Source organism: Bombina bombina, chromosome 5 (genome assembly GCF_027579735.1).
Source record: "Bombina bombina isolate aBomBom1 chromosome 5, aBomBom1.pri, whole genome shotgun sequence".
Classification (NCBI taxonomy): Eukaryota; Metazoa; Chordata; class Amphibia; order Anura; family Bombinatoridae; genus Bombina; species Bombina bombina.
Genome location: NC_069503.1, coordinates 589,727,365 through 589,748,048, shown reverse-complemented (window position 1 = coordinate 589,748,048; position 20,684 = coordinate 589,727,365). Strand labels below are relative to the sequence as shown.

General features: G+C 32.6%; 1 protein-coding gene across 2 annotated transcripts in view; it reads left to right on the top strand.

The window, feature by feature from the left end:
- The first annotated feature begins 589 nt into the window (after positions 1-589).
- Positions 590-20,684, top strand: part of LOC128660623 (epidermal growth factor receptor) — a 364,961-nt gene continuing 344,866 nt past the window's right edge. For both annotated transcript variants that reach the window (XM_053714554.1, XM_053714553.1), the window contains exon 1: positions 590-1,014. In XM_053714554.1, coding sequence (XP_053570529.1) covers positions 894-1,014 — 121 coding nt within the window. In that variant the 5' untranslated portion in view covers positions 590-893. The remainder of the gene's footprint in view (positions 1,015-20,684) is intronic.

The following is a 20,684-nucleotide window of genomic DNA, read 5'->3' as shown; positions in this document are numbered from 1 at the left end:
ATGAAAATATATATATATATATATATATATATATATATATATATATATATATATATATATATATATATATATATATATCTTAATCAATCATAGAATACTTCAAAAATGTTCTTGAAATTATAAATAGGGGAACACAAGGACACTGATTCATTGTAAAAGAAATACAAATACTACATAAAACAGACTAAACAAACTCTTAATCTTGTTCATTCACAAAATGTATTGGTTAGTCTAATAACATAAGAATGTTACACTTTTGTCTGAAGAGAAAGTTATCCCTTAGAATATAGCCACATTATCTATGTACTTGACAAATTGCACAAAATGGGAAATTCACCGAGTTAACCAGCCAGTAAGTTTGATAGAGCTTTGTCTTTCTTAATCGGCCATTAGGTGGCAGTGTTCTTCACCTCAGAATCAGCAGAAAGTACAAGGTCTAATGCTAATAATACGCATTGCTTAGCTTTAGTGCTCTCTAATCTTGGGAAGGAGGATTTTTTGGGAGGGGGAGTGGAATGGGTCACACCTCTCCGTGACGTGACAATCAAGGCATGCCAGGCTTCTCGTATTGTGATTACAGAGTGAGACACAGAGCTCTGGCTAAAAACTGTCAAAAGTTTTGCAACTCCTGGAAGCTTCACTGGAATAGGATCGCCCATTTTTTTGCAATTTCTCTCCCGTTCCTGCTGTTTCCATACAGCAGATAAAAGAGGATACAAAGGGAACTTAGTTATTCTATTACCGGCTTATTGACAGGATTGATTGGTTTTTATTTCTAATGGATTGTAGTAGCTCATGGATTTAATGTCAGTAATTCATTGGTAGTTAAAGAAAGGTGAGAAAAATAACCTATAGAAGAAAGGACGAGAAACCAGGGATTTAGCTACCCAGTGATGGGTAACAGCAGAAGAAACATCATGAGGGCATCTTGGATGGACATTAGAATTCATGGGACTTCAGTGTTTCTTCTAATGGTCATTGCTCACTCCTGTTTTGCCCAGGAAGAGAAGAGAGGTAAGGAACAAGTGCACTGATCTGAATTTGTGATTCTTTGTTAGTCGTCTTTAAATGCGTGCCTTTTATTTTCTTCTCACTATATCCACTCTCCAGCTTTTTCCCCTTTAAACATATTTCTTTAGAGAATAAGTAGTATTCATTATTATAATAACAGGTAATCACTGCTGTGAGCTGGCGTCTTGTGTGAGCCTTTCCCCTTTAATTACCTGCTTGATACCTGTACAGTCTGGACAGTAAAAAGGTGACCTGGTTTACATAAAACTAAATGTTATGTTCATAGTGAACTCTTCCTGGTAAGATCGATTACAAAATACACAAGGAGGAGGAAGAAATGTAGATAAGAATTATATGCATATTCTTAAGCAGGAAGAAATACCCATTTCTTAGTGTATGGAACTCCATAATTCAGCAGAAAGAAAGAAAAGTATTTTTATTGTGCAATGTGTGATCGATGTAATAAAACAGTATGGATGAATCAAAAACTTAATTTGGGGATTTCTTAAGCTGAAACACTGCTATATATGTAAATATGTTTAATTATATAGTATATTTCATTAATATATGTGTAACATATATATATAAACACACACACACACAATTTATATGTATATATATATATATATATATATATATATATACACATACACTGTATACATATATACACACACACACACATATATATATATATATATATATATATATATATATATATATATATATATATATATATATATATACACACACAATTTATATATATATATATATATATATATACACACACACACACACACATACACTGTATACATACACACACACACACACACACATATATATATATATATATATATATATATATATATATATATCCCTATGTCCATCATATATTAAACATCTTTATATAGCATAAAAATACAGCTATTTACTATAAATGTATACATTAATTTACTTTTTTCTTGCTTCATTGTAACAATCTAGTGAAACTGGGTTAGGACACGTGTTTTAAAAAAAAAAAAAAAAAAACATCTGGAGCTAGCTGTATTTAACAGTAATTATGTGGTCGGACAGTTGCCTACCCTGTGACCTGCATCTGCAGCAACTTGTGCATCTCTTTTATGTTTTAGTATAATAGTTAAGCTAATAAGTAGCACATGATGAGTTTACCTTTTTTAGTATCACTTTACAGTCTGCTACATTGTGTATAGTGCATTTGGTGTATTACATTGTAATTTATTTGATCAGCAATATGTGAAATAATCTTCTAGGAACTTGAGTCACATTAAAGGGACACTAAACCCAATTTTTTTTTCTTTTGTGATTCAGATAGAGCAGGCAATTTTAAGCAACTTTCTAATTTACTCCTATTATCAATTTTTCTTCGTTCTTATACTATCTTATACTATCTTTTTTAAAATAAACATGAATGTAGGCTTAAGAGCCGCCCATTTTTGGTTCAGTACCTGGGTAGCACTTGCTGATTGGTAGCTAAATGTAGCAAACCAATCAGCAAGCTCTACCCAGGTGCTGAACCACAAATGGGCTGGCTCCTAACCTGACATTCCTGCTTTTTCAAATAAAGATAGCAAGAGAAAGAAGAAAAAAATGATAATAGGAGTAAATTAGAAAGTTGCTTATAATTGCCTGCTCTACCTGAATCATGAAAGAAAAATGTGGATTTAGTATCCCTTTAATGTATATAAGTAATACAAGAGGAAATTGTGTATTTCCCCTTTTAATATGTGGAGGTTTTTAACAAGTCTCATTTATGTTTTTATTTTGGAGCTAAATAATACACCTTATGTAAATGCTGGGCTTCCACTTACCTGTATCCCTTTCATTACCTATATCCCTTTCAAATGTATTGTAAGTAGTTCATTTATGGACACATTTTGGTGTTTTTGAGCCTTTGCTGTAATGTTAATCAACTGTATACATAAAAAGCACAAATGGCTTTACAATATTTATCTCAAATTTGGTAAGCATTGCAAATTCCTTAAACCGAGGCTTGACAAAGTCTGCCTTAGAGCCACAAATCCTTCAAATTTCCATCTAGCTCCTTACTTTTTTGGATTCTTCAACATAATAAAATATAATTACCTGGAACATACAAGTGTATTTGTGGCTTCTCAATTTTCTTGATGGCTCCTAAATTTGTAGTAAATATGTAATCTTCTTTGTCTAAATTATAAATCCTCTTTAATCAATCATAAAAAAACTTTTCAAAACTAAGACAAAAAAGTTAAGAAAAAGAAAGAAGGAAAACAGACTTTTATTTTTCTTTTTAACTTTTTTTTTTACTGTTTTTTAACTTTATTTTTTACTATTATTTAGTCTCAGTCAATAATAGCAGTGATTCCTTCCTGTTCTCTAGAAAGGAAATTGTTAAATTGTCAAAAGCTTGTTCCTGGTTCTAGGTTACATAAAGTACTTTTTTTTTTCTCTGGCACTTCTGTAAATCTTGAACTTTGCCAACAATGTTTGGCCAGAATCTTAACAAGTGTACAGCAAATAATTTAATATGCAAACAATAATCTGTACACACATTCAGTGCCGTGCTAATAAAGACATACACTGCATCTATACAGCGCCCACACATTCTGACATATACAAATTACACTGTACATAAGCAATATACTGTGTTGAATGCACAAATTCCACCATAAACAAATATATGCACACATCCAACATACAAATGCAAATAAAGACCTATGCTACTGTGCACACACAAACACCCTGCACCATGTATATATACTGTATATACACATTAACCAGGAGATATCCTTGCTTCATAGTACACAGAAAAACACACTATTGTTGAATCACATTTATAATGCATTACCTTACACATTAGCGTCTGCACATACACTCTTACCCTGTTAATATGCAACCGGTGCCTCATACAGGCATATGCACTTAACTCTACAATATATTTTTGTATATTATTTATTAAAAGGGACATGATACCCAAAAAAATTCTGTCATGATTCCGACAGAGCATAGTTTTCAAAAAGTTTACTTCACTCTCCTGATATCCTTTGTTGAAGAGATTTCTAGATCAGTAGCGTGCGCATTTCATTTCAGTACATAATTGGAAACACTACTGCCACCTACTGTTCTTGCAAATGTATATATTTTTATAAAACTGCTGCCATATATTGCTCTAGCCACGTGCACACTCCTACACCTTCCTTCCTGCTTTTCAACAAAGGATACCAAGAGAATGATGTAAGAACAAATTAAGTTTGATAATAGAAATAAATTGAAAAGGTTTTAGTTTTTAAAATGTTACATTTAGTCTGAATCATGAAAGATTTTTGGGGGGGGGGTTATGCCCATTTAAGTGCACTGGCAGCCTTTCTGGTTTGTTGTGTGTCCCATTTAGAATGATTGGTTAGTGCATTATCATGTGAAAAAGTGAGCTTGGCACCCAGGCTGAAAACTGTCAGTCTCTCAGCACGCACAGATATACACATCATGTATAGCAATATCCCAATACATTACTTTTTAGTTTGTAGTGAAGGTGCATTGTATGTATAAGCACACATTTCCCAGCACACACCAACACCATGTACACAACATACTCATGTGTCGTGCATGAATAAAGAATGTCCCTTTCTGAACATTTTGTGACTTTAATAAGCTCATTGAAGATGAAACAGTCCTCTAGTCTAATTGCAAAACCTAGTTAAGTTGTGTTCCAATTTGCAAGTCTCTGCCTGTTTTCTCTAGTGCTGTATTTTGGGGAGTTGACTTAAGCTGATTTTCTTTTTTCTTCTGTGATGAATTGTTTTGAAACATTCATAGATCAGAGGTCGCAGAATTTAGGCGCCAAGTTAATTTCTAAAAGTATTACCTTAGACAACGTGTGTATGTATCTTATGTGTGTGTCCACAGGTTTGTATTTATTTTATATCTTATATAGTTTATTATATTTGAGATACGTATACACACACATATACATTTACATTTTTGTCTGTATGTAATATGTTCTGTACATGTGTGCGCGCACGTGTGCTGATTTTTCACAAAAGTGGTAGTGAGTAATACAACTTCAATATATTTACAATGTACAGGGTAAACATGAATTGTTTGGAATAATTTGAGGTCAAATATACACACTGTTGACATGTCATATCAAGTGAGCAAATATGGTGTTTTTGTGTATTCTGGCAAGTAGTAATTCATATGGTATAGATGTGGGTGGTATGGAAAATTATATGTGCCTGAAATATCCATAGATTTAAATAACAGATACAATTATATTCCTTTTTTGGGGGGAGAAAAAAAAAGGTGTCTTTTATAGGTTAACATTCCATAGAACCTCATAGTGTAAAAAACAAACTTATATAAAAACAAACTGTTATATATAAATATATAGTGTACTAATACTTTTTAATACATTTATAAAATCAGCAGGGAGTATCTATATTTTGTAGGGACCCTGACACTTGGTATATAATAATTTGCAAATAAAGACACCTAAATTCATTGACATTTCAGATGCTTCAAAGATGGCTATTACGCTAGCAGAACTTTTTGTGTTGCTTTATTTGCTGTTTCAATCTTTCAGTAAATGGCAGGTATTTTTATTTGTTTACCAAATAACCCAATTTATAAGGGCTCAATTACATGTTAAATAAAAAGCTTTTTTTTTTTTTTACATGGACATATAAATCGCACCTCCAGTCATAGGGGCTTGATGCCCCTGTTTCCGCGCGAGTTTTCAGGCTCTCCAGAAAAAGCAGTTATGAAGCAGCGGTCTAAAGACCACTGCCCCATAACTTGTCTGCCCGCTCTGAGGCTGCGGACATCAATCTGCCCGATCCTATACAATCGGGCTGATTGACACCCCCTTCTAGCGGCCGATCTGCAGTGGGGCCGCATTACACAAGCAGTTCACAAGAACTGCTTGTGCAATGATAAATGCTGACAGTGTATGCTGTTGGCATTTATCGATGTGCAGCGGACATGATACGCTTCATCATACCATGTCCGATCGCACTTTCATAAATCGGCCCCATATACTTAATGGGACATGATACCCAAATGTTGAAGCACTTGAAAGTGATGCAGCATAACTGTAAAAAACAGACTAGAAATTATTACCTGAACATCTATATGTAAAAAAGGAAGATATTCACCTCAAAATTATAGTATTCACACCCCACTGTAAATCAGGATGTTAGTCCCAGAACTTGCAAGGGAGTGTGCATCTGGCATGTGCAGGTACAGTCATATTATTTTCCTATTCAGTTTAAGGAAGTTTACTATGAAATCTCACAAGACTTCAGTAAAATCTCAAAAGATTACAACAAAGCAAAGCATGACCTCAGCATTGCTGACGTTTTTTTCAACATGCAGCTGGACAGCAGCTGAAGTATAACTGTTCACAGAGCACTTACTCTGGTGAGCTGAAGAAATTTTGAGGTAAAATATATTCCCTTTAATGGGTCAGCCCTCAGTAGTTTCTGTTCTGTTGTTTGCAAATACTCAATAATCGGCTGTTGTGTAGTTACTAGTCAGAATAATTTAAATGCCATTATTCGTTTATTTTTTTTAAATTGTATTTTACCAGATAATGTACTAGAGCCAGTTGTAGCTGCTATTGGTTTTGGAATACGTTTCCAGAAAGAAGTTTACAAAAATTAAAAAAAAAATAATCAAAAACATGAGTTTATCTAGTACCATAAATTAAGTTCATTAGCAAAGGATGTTCCGTCCCAGTTTTGTCAGGAAACCAATGACCTGAAAAAAAACTAATAAAATAAAGCTCATGCAGTAACCCATATTATCAATTTACAGTGGTCTTACAAACCACATTACAATAAATTGGTGGATTTAAATCAGTCACTGGAATCAAGTGATGTAATTCAGGAGGAAACATCTACATATCTAGTGCCCTGAAGCATAAATTAATCCAGCACCTAGTGTGCCTTTGGGCTGCTTTTTGCTTCCTGATTTGTATATTGGTTGTGTTTTAGGAGATGCAGGATATCCTCCACTGTAGCCTAAAATGGCTGTGCTAAGTAGTTCCATTAGTAGGCATTGAACTAGAGAGTTATATCACTTGTTTAGTCATGCATTTCAGTAAGTGCACCCTTGGGCAGCTGCCTATTTTATTGACGGATTCAACCCAGGGAACATCTCTCCCAAGTGCGGATTATAGAGTCTCCGGAAAACAACACACTTTCACTTGTTTCAGTTGGGAGACTTTGTGGCACCATTAAAATTTCAGTTAAGTATAATAATCCTACTCAATAAAGGAAACTGAATGCTCTGATGTCAGATTCTAATTAATAGAGGTTCTTGAGCAGACAAGTTTGTAAAAATCTCATAAAATTATCTTAGAACAGAGAAGTGATCCACTAGCCGAGCGGACCGACATTATATTCAGAGATGTGCCAATTTAGTGGGTTAATTTGTCAGCTTACTGCACATATGCCCTGCAGGACATTCCTCATTGGAGCATGCGTACCTTTAAGAATGAGCTGGGGCACCTATTGCATACAAACTATTTTTATTAACCCCTGTAGTAAATTACAAACACAGATTTTTCTATAAGACAAAGATGGCAGCATCCGCTGCTTATTTAATCTTCCCCCAAAGAGACAGTTTTGTTATAGAATACATTTATATTTTAAAGTGACATTCTAGAACCATTAGAGCATGTAATGTTTGAACAACTGACACTTCAACTCTATGTATTTAACCACTGCAATACAAGACATGGATATATGCACATCTTAACCTGATTTTCACAGTTGTCTTAGAGCCAAAATACCTCACCTCCCTTTAAGTAGTTGCTGAATTGCTTTCACTTGTACAGCAACTTTATAACCTTTAAATCGAAGCCCTTGCAGGCCGCATCTCTGTAAATTTTATTAGCTTTTCACAGCCAGACAGCACTAGTTCATGTACGCAATATAGGTAGCATTGTGCTTACTCCCGTGGAGTTATGCAGGAGCCTGCACTTACATGGCTACAATGCAAGTTTGTAAATAGCAGTGAGAAAAGGGGGCAGTCTGCAGAGGCTTAGATACAAGTTAATAACAGAGGTAAAAAGTATATAAATATAACAGTGTTGGTTGAGCAAAACTGGGGAACGGGTAATAAAGGGATTATCTATATTTTAAACAATAACAATGTTCAAGTAAACTGTCCTTTTAAAGGGATGTAAAACATTCTGTTGCAATAAAAGAAGCATTCAACAGAAATCATTGCACTATGTATTATTTATTTACATAGATGTTATCTTTTATTTATTTTTTTTACCCAACATTTGTGCTTCCTGTCACAGCCCTACATGGAAGAGGAGACCTTTACAGGAAGGTTTATCTTAGTCTGATGTCATAAAACTTCTAGACTAGTAAATAGACTAGATAAAAGGGGGTCAGATTTGCTCAAGCCCAGAACTGATAGAATAAAAATTTAGGTTTTGAAAATCCTCTGCTCTTAAAACCCTGAGGACTACACTGAGAATTTTGCAAGAAAACAAGTTATTTGCTGTTTTTGACACAATCATTTTCTTTTTATATTTACTTTAACATATTTGTTCTTACCAAAGGAGCACTGTTAATATCCATTTAAGTCCAGAGGGTGTGTATCTAATTATTAATATACTGTACCCTGGTAGATGCCTGCAACGTTTGGTGAAAATGCTAAGAAAAAATACTTTATGTATGTCTAAAGAGAGACAGTAGTATCCCAAAATGTTGCATAATAAAAGTAAAAGATACATTTAACATCCTGGTGAGTGCCTCATGCCTATTCTTAGTGTAACACACTATTTGGAATCACTTCTCCGCATCACACTAATAACCCTCATATTACTTATACTGGACTACTTACCTTTGCATAGCTCTGCAGAATATGATCGAGCATAAGAAATAAATATTAATACTAATAAAATAATATTGGCTTACCTTACCTAGCAGTGACTTTTCCAGGTTTGAGTTATAGTACTACACATATCACAGGGCAGATAATAGCTATAGGGCCCATCTAATGTGTCTGTATACATTTAATATATTTAGTGTATAAAGAAAAACTAAGTAACTAGAAACCACAGCAGCTGTTTTACTGTAGTGTTCTCTATTTTGCATAAAGGTTTTTTTAAGATTTCAAAAAAAGAATTTCTCTTTCTTCGGATGATAGCTGCCTGCCAACATGATTGAGAAAGAAGGCAAATTAACTATTAATTATAGCTACCACGGTTTCTTTTGTGTCCCAGCCTCTCTAATTATGAGACCATTGAATTATTGATGAGATCGAATACCGTAATGTTATTTGTATTACTGCTGTATCGTCTTAAGTTCTTAAGCTGGTATTCTTTACAATACCACCCATTTGTTGTACAATAATAACATAGTTATCTACTATACATTTAGCGTTACTTTGTTTGTTAAGGGTGTTTGGAGAATTAAGTAGGTTTCTTTCTGGTTCACTTAAGTTGTTGTTACAAACTGGAATCCACAATGCTCTTCTGTTTTTCTTTCTTTTTTTTTTTCTTTTCTTAAATTGATGATAATTCACCGTACTGTGGTGTTTAAAAAAAAGTTAAAGTATAAATGATAGTAAATCTATACCAGAAATGGTGTTTTCTTTTGTTATTTCTTTATTATTTATATACCAGAAATTGTGTTTTCTTTTGTTATTTCTTTATTATTTCTATACCAGAAATGGTGTTTTCTTTTGTTATTTCTTTATTATTTCTATACCAGAAATGGTATTTTCTTTTGTTATTTCTTTATAACACTAGTATTGGCATTTGAAAAAATAAATACATTTTGAAGTACAAAGTTTGCCTCTCTAAATTAAGCAACAAATATATATTGAGTGTTACTCTTTTGCCATAATTCCTATTTTATCTGTTCATTTACCTATTTTTTTTTTTATTATATATCTTTATTAGCACTCCAAACAACAAAACAGTCAAAACGGTACATTAAATTATACAAATCTAGATGGGCGTCTTCAAATGGACAGATGACATCAGTGCTCAATAGTCCTATCATAGTAGAATCGTGGTCCTAGTTGTTTATATCATAATCAGTTTAAATGTGTGTTTGATCCCTGTATATCTTTAACCTGGAATATGTTGTAAGCAAACTCAATAAGAGCACTTTTTCTAGGTTGTTTAAGAATATATTTGGTTAAATTTTATGGAACAAAGATGTAAATTAGTATCATAGAATAGACCAGTGTTCTACACTCCTATATAAAAAAGATGATATATATTAGAGCAGATGAATGTATTTCAAGAGTACATAAAACCTTTTCTAGGATACATTATTTTCAAACATTGCAAAATATAATTAACAATGTAAAGGATGTAAAAATTGATCAAATCTTAATTTCAGATCATGCCCCGATTCTCTTGGAACTAGGAGAATTCCAAAAATTTTGAAAGAATAATAGATTGTATCCTAGATACTTCTTTGATAATATTTTAAGATTTTCAACAATTTCTGCAAAGTAAATGGGAGGAGTATATAAAATATAATAGAAAGAATAAACTAAAGAATTTGAGAATTATTATGCCGATATTTATTCACATTAATTTATAGATAAAAGGAAAAAGGAGGCCTTTTAGGATGATATTTATTTACCTTGACACAATTACAGAGAATTGAATTAGAGAGAGATTTTGAGGTATCTGAATTTAATATGGCAATAAAAGAGTTAGGGAGAAATAAAGCATTAGGCCCAGACTATCTACCTGCAGAATATTATAAATCTTTGCAACATGTAATTACACAATCTTTAGTGAACTTGTACAATTTTTATTGGAGGAGAGTTAATTCACCAAATAGGGATTTTTCCAATTGTTTGTTATGCTTAATTTTAAAACCTGGGAAGTCACCTGAAAAAGTTTTTTTTTTTTAATTTTGACTGAGATTCTGGCTGATCGATTGCAAAATTCAATTATAAATTTGATTCATCCAGATCAACCTGGCTTTTTTAAAGGGAGATTGTCAAGGGAAAACATTTAAAAAGGTGTTATATGTTCTAGATATTCTTCGAAAAAGTTTTAATGGTTTAATAAAAGACATCCTACAGCCAGAATCTTAGTCAATGGAGAGGAATCAAATATCTTCATAGAGGCACAAGACAAGGGTGTCCTCTCTCACGTTTACTGTTCAACCTAGCAATTGAAACATTTGCGATTTGGGTAAGGGAAAATATTGATAATATTATTTTGGCTGATATAGCAGTACATTTAGCTCTATATGCTGATAATGTATTATTGTTTTTAATAAAGCAAAGAAAAATGTACCTAAAATTCTATAAATGTTAGCTGATTATGAATCCTGCTGGTTTTAAGATAAATCAATCAAAATCAGAATTACTATAAATGAAGAGAAAATCTCAGCAAAGCAGATCTTCATATGGCTTTAAAGTAGTGGTTACTTATTTTAAATATTTAGGAATAAATATTTCCGAGGGTGTACATAATATTTGTTTAATATAGTATAGATATTGAAAGTAACATTATTTTGTCTGAATGTTATTTTCAACATTGACTAAAAAAATATTTTTTAAACTATCTAAAATGAGTTTATATGGCAAGGGAAACAAGGATTAGTATAAAGAAATTACAACAGCCCAATTTAAATGCAGGTTTGGCTCTAGTAAATTTTACTTGATATAATCTCTCTCTATTGGCTAAAACAGTAATTGAGTGGATGTTAGAAGTTAGTCAGTTTAAATTACAATAGAATCTATTAAAACCATGTTCTATTTTGATGCTTCCTCATATGGAGTTGGGAAAATGGCCTTTAGTAGTTTGAAAACTTTGTATCTGAAATGTTGAGAATCTAAATTTTGATTGGATATTTTAAAAATCAAGGGGTTTAAAAAAAAGCACTGCAGTTAGCATGTTATGGAGCACTAATTAAACCCAATATTTAACCATGCATGTTACGGACAAGCAAGGGTTAATTAATTCCCCTATGTCACTGCAGGGATATAAGCCATTTTATTACCTTGTGTTCTGGGTTCAATCAATGTCCTCTGCATGTGAATGCTCTTGTGTACATATATAACACATGTGCATGGGTGTCTGTGTGAAGAAAAGCAACGTTTGTTTTCAGTACTACACTGGATTTCTTATAACATTTTCATATCCTGCAGTCCCAGAGTGTTGGTATCAGATAATGTAGAGTCACAGTATTGTTTGTTGTATCCAGAGGATGTGTGTTAGAGAAATGAACCGCTATAGACAGTGAACTGGCCACCCACAATGCTTTTCTCTTATGTGTGCATAAAATCTAACACTTCAAATATTTTGTGTTGTGATTTTATAAAGTTCTGTTCATCAAGTTATTAATCTGGAAACAAGATTTGTATTTGTCTTTTTGGTAAACAGTGCCACTTTCTACACCACATTTAGTCTGAGGTTAAAACGAACCAGACTGCAATTATTTCTGCCCACCTACTTACATGTGTATATAGAGGTATTAATGTTCCTGTCAGCATAAATTGTAGGCCTGTTGGCAATCCTTACAACTTCACATTAACAGAGCATATTTCTGAAATCTCAGATTTAATGTTGCAGTATCTCAATATTAATGAGAACAGTAAAATATATAAAGCAGATTTGCAGCTGCAATATATGAGAGAAAGCTGATCCTTTGTTATGTATTTGCAATTAAAGGGACACTAAACTCAGCCTTTGATCTCCCTGTTACATGTCTAATTAAGAATAATAAAACATTGAGTTATGTATATATTATTTACTGTGTCTGTTTTTGCAATAAAACACCTCTTAAAGGTGTACTTGTCCCACACAAAGCGGATGCCGGGCGTGCTGTCTAATCACAGCGCGCCAGGGAACTGCTTTTGAAAAGAAGACCTAATCAGAAGAGCCTGGAGATTAAACGAGGTAAGTGTAACTTTGGGGGACAAAATCTCTAAAATATTTAGATTTTTCAAGCTGTTGCTAAGATAATGTTACATAATTCTGTACTATGTGCAGATTTATGCAACATTATTTTTTAAGTTTACTGTCCCTTTAAAGAAGTGAACTGGAAAGTTATTTGAAATTATGCTCTCTCTGAATCATAAAAGAAACAAAATCGGAGTTTTGAGCACCTTTAACAAATGTTTCAATCAGCAAAATAAAAAAAAAAAATATATATATATATATACACATACTGTATATATATATATATATATATATATATATATATATATATATATATATATATATATATATATATATATATATAATATTTATTTTTATATTTAAAATTTACATTTGATTTGCAATAATATAATGTATTTTTTTCCAAAACAAATGTTAAATTAGTATTATCATTATTATTATTTTAATGTTACCATTTATTCTGAAAACATTTGACAAACTTGTATTCTATTGGATGACTTGACAAACTTGTATTCTATTGGATGACTGTGAAAATACATTTATCCTCCCCTAACAGAAATGTACATGATTACTGGAAGTAATTATTTTCATTTCATTGCTGATATGATCACTTCACAATGCATTGATAAGCCCCCATTCCAGGAAGACATTTTCAAATTGTCTATGTTGTACTGATAGCCTGAAGTGCTTCCTGCAAGTTATTAATGTTTGTTATAGAAGGTGGGGCAACTGGTTACTCAAGTATGTCCTCAATATGGTATTTTAAGGTGGGTATACAGAATGTCATTTTTAAAAAAATAAAAACGTATAATTATACACATAAATTGATCCTCCTCACATACTATTTAAGAGGATTCTGGGTAAGATATGCAAATTAGGTTCACTACACAAATCAAATTTTCTCTCTCTCTCTCTCTCTCTCTCAACAGCATTGCACTACTGGCAGCTAGCTGAACACATCTAGTTAGCCAATCACAAGAGACAAATGTGTGCAGGAACCAATCAGTAGCTAGCTCCCACTAGTTTAAGATATGTGCGTATTCTTTTTCAAACAATACCAAGAGAACGAAGCGCATTTGAAAATAGAAGTGAATATTAAGTGTCTTAAAATTACATATTCTATCTGAATCATGCAAGTTAAATTTTGACTTTCCTATCCCTTTAAAAGCTAAATTTTTTAGATATATTTTACTTAGCAACCCAATGAAATACTAGATACCTGATATGCTTAAAGGGACACTGAGCCCAATTTTTTTTATTCAGATAGAGCATGCAATTTTAAGCCACTTTCTAATTTACTCCTATTATCAATTTTTCTTCGTTCTCTTGCTATCTTTATTTGAAAAAGAAGGCATCTAAGCTAAGGAGCCAGCCATTTTTTAGTTCAGTACACTGGACAGCACTTGTTTATTGGTGGGTATATTTATCCACCAATCAGCAAGAACAACCAAAAATGGGCCGGCATCTAAACTTACATTCTTGCTTTTCAAATAAAGATACCAAGCGAATAAAGAAAATTTGATAATAGGAGTAAATTAGAAAGTTGCTTAAAATTGCCTGCTCTGAATCGCAAAAGAAAAAATTTGGGTTCAGTGTCCCTTTAATACACAATTATATAATATATATATATATATATATACACACATATATATATTTTAATAAATGATGAATAGAATACTTTGTGAATGGGATTCTACTTTTGATAGGGTATCTGTCCCTAATAAACAACACTTCCTATACAAGTATGACCTGCACAGTTATTTCACTGCAAACTTGACATTCTTGTCCCAGATATGCATTTTTTACAGTCAATAATTAACAAATATTTCCTAGTTAACCACCATAACATGTCTGCCATATGGAGTTTATATTATATAATCAATAATATTTATTCTGTGGTTTGTTTGTATTGCAAAATAAATAGAACATACTGATTTTCAACCCAAGATGAGTGTTAGAGATAAAATATGTTTTTTTATAAAATACAAGTTACGACAACCCCTGTATTAAAGTCATCACAGTTAATAATTTTCTTTGTGCTTTCTTTTATTCTCTTCCTATTGTGTTTAAGAACAAAAGGGTGTCACCATGGCAACTTCACATCACGGGTTAGATGCAGGTTTAGGCCTATTAGAAAGAGCAAAAAAGTACCTAATTAAGTATATTTATGAGCTTCAGAGGAATATTTTTATGTTTGCATTAATCCTTCTTCATAAGAAATTTAAAAACAATCCCCTTTGTGATGTTTACTAAAATCTACTTATAAAAGTTACATCTTGAAAAGTCATATCAGTAAATTGATCTTTGTATACAAACACTTAAAGGGACATTAAACACTTTGAGATGGTAATATAAAATGATAAATTGTATATATAAAAAAACTCTGCAATATACTTTCATTATTTATTTTGTCCTCTTTGCCTGTAATTCCATTCTGAAATTGTGAGCTTTTCAGTTCCTGTTAGAAATGGAAGTGCAGAACACTGTTAAATCCAGCACAACCATTGGCTGCACACTCTAGTGACCTATTTATAACTGTCCCTAATTGGCCACAGCAGAGAAGGTAACACAAGTTACAACATGGCAGCTCCCAGTGTTTTATAGGCACTAAAACTTTACACTTATTTTGTCACTTTTTAAACAACTAATGAAACTTTAAAAAATACATCTACATGTTAGTCATGGACTAATATTTTCTTTGAATGCATCATTCTATCTAGCATGTATTTAGTGTTTAATGTCCCTTTAAAGGGACATTAAACACTTGATTGTAAAATAAAAGGTTTGTGTATAGTAAACATATCTTACAATATGCTTTCATTATTTATTTTGTCCCTTTTTCTGTAATTTAACTTTGAACACTGTTGCTTGTCTTAATCCTATTGAGTTTTTATCAAGTAAAAATGAACCATCATGTTAGGATTCTCCTGTCTCTTCTTCTGAGAACAATTAGGGACAATAGAACAAGGTTTTGTGGAGACCCTGTTGCCTTGTTTGCACACTTACTTTTATATCTATTTCTTAATGGCCTCTACAGAAGAAATAGACAGGGGGAAAACAAAGTCCTTGGTTTCAACATGACAACCCCTATTACTGTGTAGAAACTAAACTTTTACACTTATATATTTAATATCTAAAGCACTAATATAATACAAAAATACATCTACATATTATTTTGCAGTTAAAGTGAATGTAAACTTTCACAAATCAGTTCCCAGTTTTTAAAAATACTATTAAAAACAGGGGCACTTTTATTCATGAAACTTTACATTGCAGTGTTTTCTTTAAAAATACTTACCTTTTTCTTCAGCCAAGCCGGACCAGCGATCATCTGCCCGCAGCTCCTTTGTACTTATGTCAGCAATGACAAAACCAACTTCCTCCAATCATGGCGTGCACCCCAGAGCGCCCATCTCGTGAGGCCACGCCGTGATTGGAGGAAGCCGGTTTCATCATTGCTGTGCTAAGGACAGCATGAAAAGGGGGCGGGGGATCGCTGGTCCGGCTTGGCTAAAGAAAAGGTAAGTATTTTTTTTAAAAACGCTGCAATTTAAAGTTTCATGAATGAAAGTGCCCCAGTTTTTAATAGTATTTTTAAAAAACGGGCACTGATTCATGAAAGTTTACATTCACTTTAATCTTTGCTCTGAATAGATTATTATTTATAGCATTGATTTACTGTTTACTGTCCTTTAAAACCTCTACATCACACACATGGCTACTTTTTTTGTCATGTATAGCAGAGAATGTAATTTACATTTGAACAAAATTTGGCTTCTGCTATATAAAAATAAATATTTATTAGTATCTATATGTCTGTCTGTCTATCTAGTTGCCTGCCTGTCCTGCTTCTCTATATCTACCTTAAAAGGACAGTATACACCAATTTTCATATAACTGCATGTAATAGACACTACTATAAAGAATAATAGGCACAGATACTGATATAAAAATCCAGTACAAAACCGTTTAAAAACTTACTTAGAAGCTTCCAGTTTAGCTCTGTTAAAAAGGTAGCTAGAACACCCATTTTAAATGGGAAATATCAGACACTCCCCCCCCCCTTCCTCTGCATATGAAAAGACTCTTTACACAAACAGGAGTAAGCTGGAGTAGGTATACCTCGGTATTCTCCTAAAACTTTGGGGCTTGGTTAGGAGTCTGAAAATCAGACCGATGTTATTTAAAAATAAGCAAAACTAGACATTTAAAAAAAAAAAAACCTGTATGGGCTATATAAAAATGGATCATCTACAAAACATTTATGCAAAGAAAAATCGAGTGTGTAATGTCCCTTTAGTGTAACAATATAATTTATCTAATTTGTTTGCAGTGTTTAAAATCATTGTTTACTTGATTAATTGCTCAATATCTTCACCTACATTATTTTCAAAAGTCTGCAACCCAGGTGTATTTTTAAAATCTTATTTTTAACAATGGCTTTTTTGTGTTATGTACGCAAGCATTCCCTACTTTAACACAAGATCTGACTTGTCTCTTTAGCAGTGGAAAGGACTTCAACGTTTAAAAAGATGCAGGTTTAAAATTATACACATGCTATTTGTTTTATAAATTAAACACATGCACTATACAGGTGTCCTGTAAACTGTAAGAAACTCCCAATTTGGACCAAAAGACCTTGAAGGGCACCTCGTATCTAAGTGCATTTTAACAGGTTTTCACAGCTAACCAGCGCTAGTTCATGTGTGCCATATATATATTATATTGTGCTCACTCCCATGGAGTTATTTATGAGCCCGCACTTATTGGCTAATATGCAAGTCTGACAAAAGAACTTTGATAAGGGGGCAGTCTGCAGAGGTTCAGATACAAGGTACTCACAGAGGTAAAAAGTATATTTATATATGTTGGTTGTGCAAAACTGGGGAATAGGTAGCTTTTTAAATAATAAAATTTTTTGAGTAGACAGTCCCTTTAAATCCTATTCACACACACATACATATAAATGAATACTCTTAGACAGTGATGGCGAACCTTGGCACTCCAGATGTTTCAGAACTACATTTCCTATGATGCTTAGGCACTCTGAAGTCTAGTCGAGCATCATGGGAAATGTAGTTCTGAAACGTCTGAAGTGCCATCACTGCTCTAAGAGGATACAAGCATTCTATTTTAAACAACTAATGTGCACTATTTTATAAGCCCAAAAGTATGGATGAATCTTAAATTACATTTAGGGAACCTTCATGTTCTGACCATGAAACTAAGGTGTTGTCGCCTAATGTCTTAGGGTCCCATGGAATATCTAGCGAGTTCACAAGTTGTGGGTGATATATTCAGTTTTACTGCTAATTACCTTGAGAGCCCCCTTACAATGTATTCTGGGTGCATTACACAATTTATTTATTTTTTTACACAGCAGCAAAATATGTGTATTTTCATTGTCAAAAATAGATAGACTTAATAAAAGTCAATTTACAATGGATTTTTATTATTTGTGCTCTCCATCTAAATCATACATGTTTAATTTTGACAACCATGTTTATTTAATAAATAACTTCCATATCCCTTTAAAGTAGGTTATACATAATTTTTCTTCTCCAGTAAGTTGATTAATTGCTCAATATCGTCACCTAAATTAAAACCTCACCAAATTTTAATAAAATACTTTATTATGAACTATACAAAAGATATTTCATGGTTTAATGATCATGCTTTCTTGCAACTGCAAATTGACTTGGTAAGTGCAACCGGTGATTTCATTACATTAATTACAAAGTAACCGTATTCATCGCTGCTGTGATGTTGACTTGGTAAATATGAGGCTTAATATGTGTGTTTGCACAATAACTGTGGGTGATGTTTACCTTGTTAAATACAATAGTTTCTACAAAATGATGTCAAATAAGGAATGCAGATGGTACAGATGACAGCTTGCTTTTTTCTGGTCAATGAGATAAATTGTGGTTAATTTATTATCGGTTCTCATCTGCACAATATACAAGAACCTGTTAAATAGAAAGGAAATATAATAGTCAACAAGAATCGTTACATTTGGTTAAATTAACTACACATTGTACTAGCCTGCCTAGTTTCAAGGGGACAATGTACACTTGATTTTTCTTTGCATAAATGTTTTGTAGATAATCCATATACTGTATATAACCCATCAAGGAGTGTTTTTGTAACAAAGTATAGTTTGTTTGTTTTTTAATAACATTGTGATGATTTCCAGACTCCTAATCAAGCCCTCAGTCAACCTCATCAACAGTGCTAAACTCATAGCATGAGTAAGGGTTTAGAGCTCGAAACGTTGCTGTTGGATTCACACTCTGGAATAAATTTTGTTGAATAATATAGTGCTATGAAGCTTGTTTGCTTTTGTGATACTTTTTAGGCTTGCAATGGACCTTTGCTTTTTACGTGCACTACCTATGGTTCCTGTTTATACACTAAACTGGGAGCTTCTCAGTAGGTTTTTAAAAGGTTTTATACTGTATTTTTAGATCAGTATGTGTGCATATTCTTTTTAGTAGTGTCTATTACATGCAGTTATATGAAAATTGGTGTACACTGTGTTTTTTTAATTTTATTCATAAAACTTTATTTATTACAATTCTGGGCATAAAAAGTTGCATACAGTATGTAAGAAATTCATTTTGAATTTTAATATAATTCCCTTAGGGGACTGGAGAACATACTATCTAAGCAGACAAGCTGTTACAGTGTCACAACGTTTAAGGGACAAATTCAGTTCATTTGTGGACAGCCAAGATTGCTGATAATATCTCACTGAAGAAATAAATTAGATGGTTGCATGTAGTAGCCGGGTGGTTTCCAGAGCCTTAAGGAAACATATTAAATTAGAAATTCCTGGAATAATCTGTAAATTTGTTTAAATTTAAACCAAGTAAACTGGATTACTGCTGCTCATATATATCTGCTCCAGATGTCAGTTTCATCTTTAATACCCTAGAAATGCTACAGTATAAGAAAAACTGAACTACTATAGTAATCATTTTGTCAAATATTTAATGTTCTGAATGAACTGTAACTTTGTCATGGTTTAATGAAAAATACAATATTACAGAATGGCCTCATTGTCGTTTTTAGTCATAAAACATTAGTAATATATTCAAGGCAAACCTTCCAAAACAAAAACAGCATCATAAAAAAAATACAGTACAGTTACATCTAGGGCCAGATGATGAAACACTCTCTGGTATGGATAGAAATTGATTAAAATCTTTAGGAATGTTTTTAACATTATTATTGTATCATGTGACAGCCAGCAGCCTATTAGAAAAATGCATATATACGGGTGCTTCAGAAAGTGTGCATAAAAAAACCCTCATTTGTTCCTGCATTGATGACGGAAAAAGAAGTAAATTGCTATTACATTTATAGAAAACACGTATGCATATTATTATTATAGTAATATTATAGTAGTAAGAGAAAAATTAAGAGCTGTAATGGTTTCCTTCTTTGAAAGTGTAGCTTTCCCAGCTCTGATGCCTTATTGTATTTTAACTCACAGTGGCATCTTTTAAAATTTGGAAGATTGAGTCATACTGCAATAGAGTGTATTGTAAATGCAGAATTTGCCACTTAAATTAGAAAATATTTTATTTTTTTCTGAGAGATTTTGCAAACTTCTAACAAGACATTTCAGAGTGTACAGAGGGGGATGTTGAAAAAACAAATAAAGTCCATGGGTCTTTCTGCATTCTCCCTTTTGTTTTAATCACATTGTTTTTACCTCAAAAAAACACCTGTGCTCAGTCACAATTTATTTATCATCTATTCATCTATAACGGACCTC